This window comes from Beta vulgaris, chromosome 7 (assembly GCF_026745355.1).
Source record: "Beta vulgaris subsp. vulgaris cultivar EL10 chromosome 7, EL10.2, whole genome shotgun sequence".
Classification (NCBI taxonomy): domain Eukaryota; kingdom Viridiplantae; phylum Streptophyta; class Magnoliopsida; order Caryophyllales; family Amaranthaceae; genus Beta; species Beta vulgaris.
The window spans coordinates 52,434,161-52,448,558 of NC_079208.1; the positions used below are offsets into that span (position 1 = coordinate 52,434,161).

A 14,398-nucleotide genomic window follows, 5' to 3' on the forward strand; every position below is an offset into this window, starting at 1 on the left:
ATCCCTACCTGCAATAAAATATAAAGGACCCCAATTAATAAAATAAAAGTTCTCACTTCTCACGACTGTCGACTGCCGTAACTCGTAAGTCGTAACTCAATACCATAGCACAAATAAAGAATAATTAGCACAAAAAAGAAGAATTTACAAATATTTAACTCTAAATTCGAAGTATTTACTCTGTACCATTTGCTGTAAAATAGCAAGATTTTTGAACTCAGAAGTCAGAAAACTCAGAACTGGTAATCTTTGTTTCCATTAATATTTTGTTAAATCTTACTAATCACCATTACTATAGTCAAACCCATTTCAATTTTTGAACCAACCCTTCTTTCTTCTTTCTCACTCTCCAACATCACACAAACACAAACTCCACAAAAACACAAAAAAAACACTTCTAAAATCCAAATCAATCTCCCTCTCTCTTTCCTCACCCCTGCATTTTTCCTTTGAAGCTCTGTAATTAACATTTTCTGTATCTCCAAATTGAAGAGAGAGAAAGAGAAAAAAAAAGAAAGTGACCCATCAAATAAACAAGGGTGTGAGTGTGGGGGATCACTTTGAGAAAAGAGTAAAGCAAAAACCATCAGTGGTAAATAGTAGTATTTCATCAAACCCAATTTTTTGTAGGGTTTATTTTTTTATTTTTGTTTTTATTGCCCACCACAATTTTATACTTGACTAAAAATAATCAAGAACTTCTCTTTTTCTCTTTTTGATGCAACAGACAAGAATTGATAGATAGATAAAGAGAGAGAAAAAGAGAGAGAGAAATGGTGGAAATGTTGGGTTCAAATTTAAACTGATTTTGGGACGATCTATTGTGGGTAATTAAAGATCTTAGCTTTGATATATTTTGGTAAGTTTCAATACCCAGGATCTTTTTTCAATCTATTGTGCAAATTTGTTATCTGGGTACTTTTTATTTAGCTGAAATAATGCTTTAATTTGGGTTACTACATTGTTGAGTGATGTGTAATTTTATTAGGGTAAAGTTTAGTAGTAGCTGGAATCAGATCCAGGAGTGTCTGAATTAGCAATTTTATTTAGTGCATTTATATTTCTCAATTCTGGAATTGGGATCTGTTATTGTTGTTGATATGTGTTGAAGTACTAGTTGATTGATTTGATTGCCACTTTAATCTACTTAAAGTTACCTTAAATTCTTCATTGTACATTAATAAGTGAAGTAAAGTCTCTGACTTGTTTGGAGTTTACATTAATGCTGACAGAAGTTTGAACTTGGTGCTATTTTGGCATTGATTTGGAAATATAGAGTAGGGAATTGCAAAGCTTTTCACTATATTATTAGTATGTTGTTCATTCAGCTGAAGGTAATCTTTGGTTTCATCGTTCAGGTGCAAATTTTTTCTATGTTAAGCACCGAAAGTTCATGGTTGCTCATGATATGTACCTGCATATGATTACAAGGCGAAGATTGTAGAAGTTGGGGGGGGCAGTAGAGCAAGTATAATTGTGTTGAAGAGACGAAAATGACATCGGATGTGCCTCTTGATTATGCTGTATTTCAATTGTCTCCTAAACGGTCACGGTGAGGATTTACTTTGCTTGGATTTGTGAAACTATTGGATATGATTGTCTTGATTTCGGTATTCATTGTTTGCTTGGCAGCTGTGAGTTGTTTGTTACTTATGATGGTACTACAGAGAAGCTTGCAGCAGGACTTGTAAAGCCTTTTGTTACTCACTTAAAGGTTGCAGAAGAGCAAGTTGCATTGGCTGTGAAGTCAATTAAACTTGAGGTGGACAGATACAAAGATGCAGAAACATGGTTTACAAAGGGGACTCTTGAGAGGTTAGCATGTTCTTGCAATTAATCGTTTGTAATATCTATTGTGCTTGTTATGTTATTGCAAGAACATATTTTGATACTACTTACATCCTCCAGATTTGTGCGGTTTGTTGGCACACCCGAGGTTTTGGAAATGGTCAACACATTTGACACAGAGATGTCTCAGTTAGAAGCAGCTCGGAGAATCTACTCACAGGTCTTTATTGTCACTGTAATTGTACCATGCATTTGGAATGTATTATCTAAGATTTAATGTACTGATTTCGTGAAGCTTACATTTCAGGGAGCAGGTGACGGTCAGCTTAGTGCTACAGGTATGCTCATCTGATTTTGCCTTTAATAAACTGTTGGAGAGAAAAACAATTATCGCATGGATCAACTTAATTTGGGATCCTAGTTTGTCATTTAGTTTCTTCTAGTTTGGTGTTTTACTTGCAACGTGTAATAAAGATCCTTAAATCATCGCACTGGTGTCAATGGGGAAGCATCAAAGAATTGCTTGTAATTTCGCAAGGCAATAGAAGAAAATAGATATTGGGAAAATGTAATGTCCTGAGAACTCTTCTACTAGGTATTAGCATTGACCAGTTAGATATAGTCCTTAGAGGTAAGTTGTCGTAATAGTTGGTTAATTTGGTGTTTGGCACAACTAGCTAGCTGTTGTAGTAGTAAACTAATGAAAAAACCCTACCTTGAAAGCTAATTCTGGTAGCTTTTGCTTACCTTGAAGCTGATAGATAGTGCTTACTAATATATTGACGAACACTAATAATTGTAGTTTGGTTTAAACAGTAAGCTACTCTAAAGCTATTGCTGAACATGCAAGGAAACTAATTTGAACAACACAACGGGTAGTGAATAACAACTCAGTCATGTGAAAAAGCTATTATGGAGCTTTGGATCTATATATATCTAGTACCTATGGTCTATTTCTCATTATGTCAATGTTACGGTCGCTGTAAGATTAAGAATACCTTAAGAAGTTGTTTAGTGGGTCCTAGAGCTAAAGAGGTGTGCTAGAAACTGGCTCTAAGTGCAAGGACTTGCCTGGTTTGGAAGGATTGTATAGGAAGGAGACTAGAACAAAGTAAACATCTTGCCTAAAGCCATGCATTACTTCTGCCTGTCCAATATGATAAGTTTAGACTTTCAGCTCCAAATCATCTTGCTTCTAGTCCCATAGAACTATTGGGTACGACTCTTAGAGGAACAGAGTAACAACAGTTGAACTAAGGACCTAGGGATTAAGATATGTAGATCTCAGATAAGTCCAGTTGCATGTTGATAACGATTGCAATTTCGGCTTCATCTATGATGGAGAAGCGTGTGATCGTGCTCTGTGATTGTCAAAGACCTCTGAAAGTTGAAGAGAAGCTTAGATTAAATAGGTGACTGACAATTTTTGTGCTTTATGGTTCAACTTCGAAATCAACATAAACCCAATGTTTCTAAGAAGGTTCCCACGGTGGCAACATAAAGGGGGTTAGAGTTAGATATAGACAACCTTTTTCTATGGCATAGAGGATGTTTTTTTAATGACTCTTTGAGTCTTGATCCAAGAAGACCAAGTGAAAATAACCTTTTACTGCTTTATAATAAGAAACAAGTGCAAACAGAGTTATAAGCCATTAGAAAAAATGGGTCTCATGGTAGTACGGAGTATTGCATGCTTCATTATGCCTTATAGGTCGATGGTATTGTTTATGCCTTCTGGAGGAAGTTGCTAGCATAAAAATTGGAGCATCAAAGTGTCCTAATATACCTTTTGCTCTGTGCTGCATTGAGTTTTTTGGCAGTCTTATTATTTATTAAAGAAAAAATCTTCAGGATTAATTAAACTTCCCTGTATAGAATTTAAGAAGTCTCCTAAGATAAATATTCTTATATCCAACTTCTTACCTCAGTAGCATTAGTTGTCGCAATATGGAAATAGAATCTGAGCCTCCATGTGATAGTATTTACTTTTGGTGGTTACTTTTCAACATATGTGTTGTTGGGGTAGTTTAAGATAGTTTTAGTTGTCAGCTTGTCCAAATCATAATTATCATTGCCTTTTGACATCTCTGGTGCAGAATATTTTTAGTGAATTTTGAATTGTCCTAGTAAACTACATATAGTGATTAAAGCATGTTAATTTTTAAACCAAATCTTTGGTATCAACTGTGTGCCTTGATGTGCCAAAAATTTTTATGAAAATGGCAAGTGAATAAAGAGACCAGATATGTATATGCTTCTTTTCCAATGACCCTTTGCTATGAAAGCTTTTGCTTAAAGCTGCTTCATTATTATTCATTTGATAATTCAGTGGGTAGTAGCAAGTCTTTTTCTTGTTCTGTTGATCAGTTGAAGCATTACTTATTGGGCTTTTTGATAAGCAACACCACTTTCTCTTCTTGAGCTAGAGTGTTCTTACATCTTAATGACTCTCCTCCCTCTAAAACAAAAGTGTCTGTTTTCTCTGTTAGTTCTTGGTGTGCAAGATTACCTTAGATGAAAATCTTGAAGTTGCAGGGATTTCACATATGCACTAAAATGATCAACAACTTTGAGAACTTCAAGGCTGTCTATTTGAACTTTTGGCTGTGTGCTCAGATGATTCACTTTTAAAGTTGATCTGAGTCTTAATATTGTATACGTATCACTGACTAATAGAGGTCTTCTAATGTTACATTATCTTATGGGATCGCTACCTCATCCTGAACCAAAATGTGCTCATTAAATAGTTACTCCCTCTGTTCTTGTAAGTGATGTTCTAGCCTCTCTTTTAGTTTTTTCCCCCATATGAACAACGTTTTAGTACATTAGGAGCATAACTTTCTGTCCCTCTTTCTGCAGTCTTGCAATAGTTACTAGCTTACACTTGCTAATAAGAAGTTCTACTAAATGCCATTTTGAATATTAATGCCCTTTATTTCCACATTTGTAATTATAAGATTTTAAATTTTACTATAGTATTACTATTTATTACTGTTATTATTATTATTATTTTATTGTAAAAACTAACATTATTGTATAATTTTTAAGATTAGCATAGTAGTTTCAGACTTTCAGCAAGCTGTAAATAGTTTCCATCAGGTCCACGAAGTTAGATAAGTGAAAATTTGGTGAAGAAAACACTTCACCACTAAATTTTTAGGACTCCAATGTAGGGGCCCAGAGATTGAATTTGACAATGAAAATTTGAATCTACAAGTGGTTTCCGCCTAGGTAATTTTGGTCTTACATCGATAATTTCCTTTGTGTCTAATAATCTGATTCTTAGATTATGGCTGATGGCTATGAAGATTTATGGATCTTGATGGGTTGTCATGGTGGTTTTAAGTTTGAGGGGAGGGGCAATGGTGGTTCCAGTCTGTGGTGGGCTGAGAAATGGCCATTGTTGGCTGGAAGGAGTTACAGGTGGCAAAGTAGTTTCAGGAAGGTGAAGAGCGGGGTTTCAGGTTGAGGAAGGTAATTAGACTGTTGCTCTTTGGTTTAGAGTGTGGAGCAGTGATCAACGAACTGAAGAGAGGTTGGAGTTCAGAGGAGCATGTTTTTGGGTGGGGGTAAGCTTTGTAGTTACTGATGGAGAAGGGTGGTGTTAATGGTCAACGTGGCAGCAGGGTTGTGGTGGTGGTATTGAGTAGTTAGTGGCTCAGATGATGGTTTGTTAACATGTTGGGGGCAAAAACCTGATTTGGGGGATTAAAACTCCCAGTGTCCGGGATATCAAGGACCTTTGGTCATCTCAATCAGAAAAAGTGGAGAAAGGAAATCAGATAATGGTGAACAGAATATTGACTAAAAGAAAGATTCCTTTGACCTTTCTTGAAGACCCCGAACCAGGCCCCTAATTGGATCTTTATGTCTTAGATGAGCTCTAAGGTGTTCTACGGCTAGTGGAAAATTGAGGATCTATAAGTGAAGAACCTGTGTGGATTTAATATTGATAACTAACCCTGGAAGATTTTTTATAAAGCTTTCTCTTGTGAGTCCTTGGGTGGCGGGTGTAAATTTCTTGAGTAACCACGGGATTCTAGGAAAGGGTGTATTGTGATCTTCATAAGAGTTTTGCGCTGAATATGTGCTAGTTCTTTTTCTTTCTTCATTGCAGATCCATTCTTATTACTGTGTATTTTTTGTTTCACGAGGGACTGCAGAGGTGTGCTTCAGTCTACGAATATCAGTCCAGCAATGGCTGTTATACTGAACAGCTGAACCAAACACGGAAAACCTCCTATTGGTTTTTTTTTGTGCTCATTGAAGCGAAGAAATGTAGCTCCGCATCATTTGACTTGGATAGAAGCTAAAATTCTATAAATTTTTATTCTTGCATAGAAATTGATGACATGGAAAAGGTCCCATATCCTGAAACTGTGTTAAAAGTGACATGGTCCTATAGAACATCTCAGTTCTCCAAATCGTGAAACTTAAAAGGCCAGGGTATTCTTGGGGTAAAACTTAAAAGCAATGAAATTCAATAAATGCTGGTAATTATCCCAGAATTTAAATGTGTATACTGATATCCTCATTCATAACTTGGAATCAAGATTTTGGTGAAGACCCACTTAACCAACCCTAAACACCAGTGAAGGTTCTTTTTTTATTATTATTAATGTTGAATTCGGCAATTTATTGAATGAAAGAACGAGTTCAGCGGGCGATGATCTATGACTCTTTGTTGTTAAGAGTACGGGAACAGTGTGATATTTCAATTTTGTTCATATATGTCAGCTAGATGCAGTTTCATAGCCCACCTTCGTCTCTCTTCATCTGGTTGCTTGCTTGTTTCATAATCTCTTCTATTCTTACTTTATTAATGCAATGAGTTGCAGTTGCTTTGGTTATCTGGAAGACTATTGTTCGTTTAATGTCATCAAAGTTTGCTTATTATGGAGAAATTTACTTCAACTGGAATTTTAGCCATAATGGAATATGAGTGTCACATCTCATCTAATTTAACTCATGCTTTGACACTTAGCGCCTCTTTTAAAAGCCAACTGTCCCTATCTTCTTTAAGGTAACCATATTAAATATAAAATATCTAAAATATTTGTTGATAGTGACCAGATGATCTTTACATAATACTATTTGTGATGTGTAAATACTAGATAGGAACCTTTAGATAATATGAAAATATTTGAGTATTACTAATCATATAGGAATGTAATTTTTCCATAGTGTTTTAATTACTGCTTATGAGATATCAAATTAGGAGTATACTATGATTTATTTTGACAAAGAATTTTGTTATTTTATATTTTCGCCCGTGTAGACACGGGTCACAAGTTGTGTTTTTCTCATAATTGAATCTCCAATGTGCCAGGTGGGGATGGAACAGGAGCTTCTGCGGCATCCGATGCTACCAAGTAAACTTTTTATTCAGTTTATTTCAGCTCTTTTATGTTGATTTGAAGAACACAACGGCTAAACATAATCTCTGTTTCCTAAATTTTTGCATTGGTTCAGGAAGGAGCTTTTAAGGGCCATTGACGTGCGGCTTGCAGCAGTTAAACAAGACTTGACTACAGCTTGCGCCCATGCCTCTGCTGCTGGTTACAATCCTGAAACTATTTCAGAACTACAGCTCTTTGCAGATTGCTTTGGCGCTCATCGTCTCAGGTAACTTTATTCGACCTAAAAACTAAAGCAAAATTTTATGCAATTGAATCTTGCTCAAGAGACTCGGGTGTACAAACTAAAAAGTAAATATGTCCCTACTGTTGGTTTCTCGATATTCTGTAGACATTAAGCACAAAACCTCTGACATGTTTATAATAGTCAATATCCGGCATTCTTAAGAATCTACACTTTTCTATGTTTCATATATTCATTCTCATTAATGTTTATAATGTTAGTTTACTGATAAGGAAAGGATTTAGTGGAGGAAAATGTTGAAGGGGGAAAATCTAGGTATTGCAATTGCACTTAAACTACTGTACAAAATTGTAAAGAGTAGCAGATACTCTTGGTACTCTACCATAAACAAGTTTAATATCTGTTTAGTAATAAAATATTCTTTGTGCATGCTGTCTACTCTGTACACATGTAGTTCATTCCCTGCAAAGTGTGACATTTGACCTCCATAATTTCTTGTCTAGTTTTGTTTAACAAAACCACGTTTTGATGCAGTGAAGCTTGCAGCAAATTCATCACCCTCTCACAGCGACGTGCTGACCTCTTCATTAACAACCAGCCAGCATCAACATGGAAATCCCCGTCCGAACTTGCTCTCCGTTCCTCCTCCAGCTCCGACATGTCCCTCGATGAAGCATCTGATGACCAACCTAAGCACTCCACGTTTCCCACCACCACCTCCAAAGTCACCTTCCCCTTACGCCGCTTTTCTAGGGAGCCTAGTCCGAGCCCTGTTGATGATGGAGAGGAGAGAGAAAAAGTCAAAGTCAAAGACTTTGAAAAAGACAATGCCACGGGTCCCACCACTTCTGCTTGTAACTCAACGACTGATTCAGATCCATCTCCTCCTTCCACGTCAACTGCGACACCTCAACTCACCAGGCGGCTCAGCGTGCAAGAAAGAATAAGTATGTTTGAGAACAAGGTTCAGAAAGAAAGCTCCCCCTCCACTACTACTGTTATTTCTGCCGGGGCAAAACCAGAGCTTCGTCGACTATCCTCCGACGTCACTTCTTCAACTGACAAGGCTGTCTTGCGGAGATGGAGTGGTGCCAGCGACATGAGTATTGATGTTAGTGCAGAGAGGAAGGAGCCTGACAGCAATGCCAACACTCCTACATCCACATCCACTTCTATCCCCCATCCTGTTTTCCCCCCAAAATATAAGGATCAGAGTGATTTAAAGGCGGAAGAGGGAGTGAAGGAATCTAAGCTTCTGGTGAAACCGAAGTTTAGCTCCCATTCGGCTGGTTTTTCTGGTGGTGGTTCTGGTTCTGAGGAATCTGCGACATCTGAGGCAAATTCTAAGATAACATCTTTCTCAGAGAGATCATCAGAGAGTGTAGGATATAAGGATCAACCAAGTAGTGGTGCGGTTCGCTCAACTGTAACGCCTATTGGCAAGGGTGAGGAATCTGGGCTGGAGGATCAGCCATTTTCTATTCAGACCCAGTTCAGATCTCAGCCTAGGAAAACAGAACAGTTCGGCAGTGCTGATCAGGTAGCCACAGAAGAGAAGGTAAAGAGTTCTCTGGGTGGTGGAAGCAATTCACAGGAAGATAAGAGGAAGAATTTTGGGGCTTCTGCATCTGGATTTGAGGGTAAATCTGGTGGTTTGCAAGGTGAGGTAGATGAGAGGGTGAGGGATCAGCAGGTTACTAGATCAACTTACAGGACATCTCATAAAAGAACAGTTGAAGTTTCATCAGAGTCAGTGGCCTCTGAAGCTCATTCACAGCCTGAAATTCAGAATAAAAGAGGCGAGGTTGATTCCATGCTTGCTCAGCCTAGGTGGAGATCCGCAGGGGCAGAAGTTGAAAAGCCTGGAAGGAAGGATTCTGAGTCATTGGAGAAGCAGGCTGACAGTTTAGCAACAGAAATGGAAAATTCTGGTTGGTACAGAGGGAAGTTCGAAGGACATGGTTCTGCTTTTGATCAAGTGAAGAAGCCTGGGGCCAAATGGGAAGAGAGTGGTATTGGAAGTCAGCTAGGTTCAAGTGGAAAAGGTGCTCGCGAGAATGAGGAAGCTTATTCTTCAACATCTTCACTGCCTGTGGATCAAGTTCAGAGGGTAAGACAACCAAAAGGCAATCTGGGGTCGAACGATGACCTGCAAATGAAGGCAAATGAGCTCGAGAAGCTCTTTGCCGAGCACAAGCTTCGTGGCCCTGGTGACCAACCAAATTCTGCTAGGAGAACCAGGCCGGTTGATATTTCCATGGAGCAGGATATGGCTTCTGTCAGTAGGACTCCTGCCAGGGGGGCTTCTCCTGTCCAGATGAGTACCATGAAGTTGGAGGCTGAGCCAATTGCAGGTTCTAGTAATAAGGAGAAGAACAATTATACTCCATTGATGAAAACTCTAGGCAATCAGGAAAATGATGTGACACCAAAGCAAAACACCTACAACCTGAGCTTTTCAGATGATTCAAGAGGAAAATCTTATCAAAAGTATATGCAAAGGAGGGATACTAGATTAAGGGAAGACTGGAGTTCTAAAAGGGCTGAAAAGGAAGCTAAGATGAAGGCGATGCTGGATACCCTTGAGAAAAGTAAAGCTGAGATGAAACTCAAGTTAGCAGGTTCAGCAGACAAGAGGAATTCTGTCCACGATGCTCATCGACGGGCCGAGAAGATGAGATCATTAAATGTTCGATCAGCAGTAAAGAGAGGGCAGGTATGTATCACTTATGCTCTAAGTACTACATACAAACTTCCCTGAAAATTTTCCGAAGGATTATGTTCCTATTATATGTATTTAAAACTTTTCGACTGTGTTTTATTTCATCCTGATCAGCCTATAGACTCTTTAATGAGTGATGAGGATGAACACCAAGCTGAATATTTTGGAAAGAAGCTCAGTGAGACATATCTGGGGGATACCTCTTCCAGAAGTGTTCAAAGCAAAAAGGTTGCACCAATCAAAACTACAGCATCAACTACACCTCGTAACTCAGTAGCTACTATTCCTCGGTCTTCTGGGAAAGCTTCTAATTCTGCTGCAGGGAGACGAAAGTTGCCTTATGATAACCCTCTTGCACAATCTGTTCCTAATTTTTCAGACTTACGGAAGGAAAACACAAAGCCATCATCTGCCGGAGGTAAACCATCCCGTCCTCAAGGAAGAAACCATGCTCGTAAAAAGAGTGTTAGTGAAGACTTGTCACTTGTCAATGAAGATAAGCCACGGCGGTCTAACTCCTTGAGGAAGAACGCAGCTAATCCCATGGAGTTGAATGATTCCCGTAATTCTGATGACGTTGAGGATGTTATTTTCACTCCATCAAGACATGGTAAAGAGGAGAACATAGATTTAAGAAAGATTAATGGTGTTGGGCATGTGTCTGGTGCGAGTAGATCAAAGGCTTTGGTGAAAGTAGAAGCATTGGGAAATGGACATGATTTTGATGATGCGAGTTTTGAGACAGAAGAGATGACAGATGTAGCCAAAGACGAGGATGATGATGATCTGGAAATGACAGTAGGAGGAGAATCTGCTGACATGGACAACAACAAAGAGAGATTGAGCCTAGAATCTGACAAGTCAGCCAATTTTGAGTTTGAAAACACCGGTGCTCTTGGAAGTCTTTCCCAGTCAGGCCCCACTTCTGCTACTGAATTGCCTACTTCCATGTCTTCCTTTTTTCGTTCTATGGGAACCATACAGGACTCGCCAGGGGAAAGTCCCGGGTCTTGGAACTCACGTGTGCACAACCCGTTTTCTTTTTCGCATGAAATCTCAGACATCGATGTGTCTGACTCTCCTATGGGTAGCCCTGCATCTTGGAATTTCCACTCTCTTACGCAGGCCGATGCTGAAGCTGCTAGAATGAGAAAAAAGTGGGGAGCTACTCAGAAACCTATAGTTGGGGACTCATCTCCTAGCCGGTCACGTAAGGATGTGACAAAGGGTTTAAAGCGATTCCTAAAATTTGGAAGGAAGAATCGTGCAACTGAGAGTCTGGCAGACTGGATCTCTGCTACCACATCAGAAGGAGATGATGATACTGAAGATGGAAGAGATCTTGCTAATCGATCATCAGAAGATTTAAGAAAGTCAAGAATGGGATTCTCTCACAGCCATCATTCTGATGATGGATTCAATGATACTGACCTGTTCAATGACCCAAGTGAGTGATTCTCTCTCTCTGTAATTCTGGGAGTTTAAAAAGAATAATCTTTTCATTGTTGTAGAGTGTAGACTCTAGGATCTTATTAGAATTATAATATGCTATAAAAGGTGTAATTTGAAATGTCTGTTTTATTGTAGTTCAAGGATTACAAAGCTCAATCCCAACACCGCCAGCACAGTTCAAATTGCGGGAGGAACATCTATCTGGAAGCTCACTTAAAGGTTTGTTTTTGATCTGCTATACTCTTTTATTTTTGTTTAAGCTTGTCCTCAGCTCAGTTCATGTCTCTTCTTAGTTGCCCGGTTGCCCCTCTTAAGTCATTTTCCCCGTGACACCCACTTGCGCATTATATATCCACCAAGCTGCCATGTAGCTTGTTTCCTCTCGAGTCTCACCAATGTTATAAACCTTTACTGAACCCTATGTTACCTATTATGCACTTGATTTGCTAGAGCTTAGGAACCGCATCTACTGGGGGGGGTACTTAGATCACGATTCATTAATATAATATGTTATGTAATACTTCCTTTTTTCTTATTAGTTGCAACATCTGTTTTCTTTTCAAGGTCTCAAATGCATAACGCTAACCATAAATATACGAATTATGCAATAGTATAAATCACAAGAAGTAGAATTTACATTGAAATATACTCTGTTCAACAAGATCTCACGTGATAATAAATATTTTTATCTATTAGTGAAAAAAATTGGTCAAATTTTTTAAAAATTGACCTCGTAATGAGAGTGGGGATTTTGTTGTGCCCTCGGTTTTGATGATCTCTGCTCTTCGGCTGAACTGCATGTAGTTGCATATATGATAACACCACTGCTTGGTTTGTTTTGTCAGCCCCAAAGTCATTCTTTTCACTTTCAAATTTCCGGAGCAAAGGAAGTGATTCAAAACCCAGATAAAGATTGATTTGAAACAACACATTTAAGGCAAAGCTTACTGTACTGAAAGCTAAAGGTAGTTAAAGTTTGCTGCAATGTTGAGAATCATTCCAAGAGAATAGAATGTAAAGGATGAGAAGCATAAGAATATAGCGCGAAATTCTTGAAGCGAAATGCAGCTACCACACCACATAAATCAGCATGTTCAATTGCTTTGATACCAAGATGTAGTTTGTTTCAAGATATGTTGTATATTTGTAATGGTTGAACTGAACAGTTGCCCAATTGGCGGGAATGATACTGTGATTTTTGGTAGTGCCACAGCATTCTTTCTTCTTCAGATGTCTTATGTACTATCCTTCTCCCCAGATTTACTGCATCTATTGGATGGACCCCATTATAATCATTATAAATATTAATAGAATTATACTATTTATCTAACAATATAGAGAGTAAATTTTAGTAACTTTGAGTTGCTTTAGGGTTCACAAAGTTTCTGCTCTCATTTTCTCAAGTACCAAATAATTCTTTCATATTTTAAACAAACATATTAAAAGGCGTTCCTAGCAAAGAAACGGTGTCACGTGGCACTCTTCATCATATGTGCCACATGCTTATGATCTCATTAAAAACATTAACAATGTATTTTTTTTTATTAGGAAATTAAGTTAGCCCAAGGGCTAACCCCTACAAGGCTACTAGCTTGTAGGAAACACCAACATATTTGCTGGTAAGGCATGCATAGCTTGCTAAGGAAATACCCCAACATAATGCTGGGGGTAAAGATCGGAACCCTGACCTCAGGGGCCAAGGGGGAGTGCTCTACCCACTTGAGCTAACTCCTATCCTTAACATTAACAATGTATAGCTATTAGGAATCGAACACACGATCTTTAAAAGTTGAAAGGATATGTGAGAGCTCAACCACCAATCCATGGTACCACAATTTTAATGTTTAATGTTTAATGTTTTAATATAAAATATAATAAAGTCTTATAATTCCATCGAAATTGTTATTTATATTGTAAAATTGTCAACTTTAGAATGACCACTACAATTTCAATATTTAAAGTTTCTAACTCGTGTTTAATGTATCGGCATGTTTTGACACTTTTTTACAAGTTTTCAATGTGTGTTATTTGTTGAAATCAGATCCCAACAACAAATATAGATTCATGAAGTAGCATCTGTCAATGGGCATCCATAATATTAGATGATATGTGGTTGAGAAAAGCCTAATCACTAATGGTTATAGTCCATTTTAAACACTAGCCAATTAACTGATCTAGAGAGTAGAGACGTTTATAAATACTAAACAGTGTTCAGTTGGTACTAGAAAAACCTAGTTAGTATTAAAAAGATTCTAATAAATTTTAGACGTATTATAGAGGGTTTCAATAGCAATATATATATGAGAATGAGACTTAATTATGTTACATAATAGATTTTTTTGGTGTAGAGAGTAACAAGCGCAATTGATATGACAAGATTTGACTCAGGTTTTAGGCGCCACCTCACAACACTTTAACTAACTAAACTAGTTGACATCCATATATTACATAATTTATAGATAGGTGATAAAGAAGTAAAAAGATTGTGGCATGACCTTTGTTATAATATAAGTAATTACCATACAAAATATATAGAGCAATTGACACACAAACACATTTGTCGTGATTCACTAACGATTTATTAGCTTCATCCAACATCAAGGGAGAAATGATCTTATTAGGTTAAGTAGTTAAGAGGAGAGTGTAGAATTGGCTACATAATAGAGATGTGAAGAACTACATAGTACCGCTTAGTCCTATATATACATATATTTTTGAAAGAGTCTTGCGATAACATTAATCAAGAGATGAACACAAAGTGTCCACAAATACATAGCGAGAGACATTCAGTTTATAATAGATCACACAGCGTTGCTCGATACCAAAAGAAACATA

At 37.8% G+C, this 14,398-nt stretch overlaps 1 protein-coding gene across 4 annotated transcripts; it reads left to right on the plus strand.

Annotated features, from left to right (window-relative positions):
• The first annotated feature begins 293 nt into the window (after positions 1–293).
• LOC104899715 (hypothetical protein) lies at positions 294–12,831 on the plus strand. Of its 4 annotated transcripts, XM_010686959.4 has the most exons (12): positions 294–592; positions 728–859; positions 1,359–1,552; positions 1,633–1,815; positions 1,909–2,008; positions 2,096–2,126; positions 7,118–7,160; positions 7,261–7,413; positions 7,924–10,105; positions 10,226–11,558; positions 11,699–11,782; positions 12,409–12,831. In XM_010686959.4, exons 3-12 carry the CDS (start codon positions 1,494–1,496, stop codon positions 12,471–12,473), a joined length of 4,233 nt encoding a protein of 1,410 aa, XP_010685261.1. In that variant the 5' UTR covers positions 294–592; positions 728–859; positions 1,359–1,493; the 3' UTR covers positions 12,474–12,831. The 4 variants fall into 4 exon arrangements, with proteins under 4 accessions (XP_010685261.1, XP_048504669.1, XP_010685262.1 ...); XM_048648712.2 differs by having other exon boundaries at positions 294–859; XM_010686960.4 differs by lacking the exon at positions 728–859.
• The last annotated feature ends 1,567 nt before the right edge of the window (positions 12,832–14,398 follow it).

Bases quoted from the DNA above. Each gene is read 5' to 3' on its own strand.
- LOC104899715 (XM_048648712.2), top strand. From the start codon at position 1,494: ATGACATCGGATGTGCCTCTTGATTATGCTGTATTTCAATTGTCTCCT. The intron at 1,816-1,908 runs GTTAGCATGTTC...TACATCCTCCAG, and splicing joins ACAAAGGGGACTCTTGAGAG to ATTTGTGCGGTTTGTTGGCA. The intron at 7,414-7,923 runs GTAACTTTATTC...GTTTTGATGCAG, and splicing joins TTTGGCGCTCATCGTCTCAG to TGAAGCTTGCAGCAAATTCA.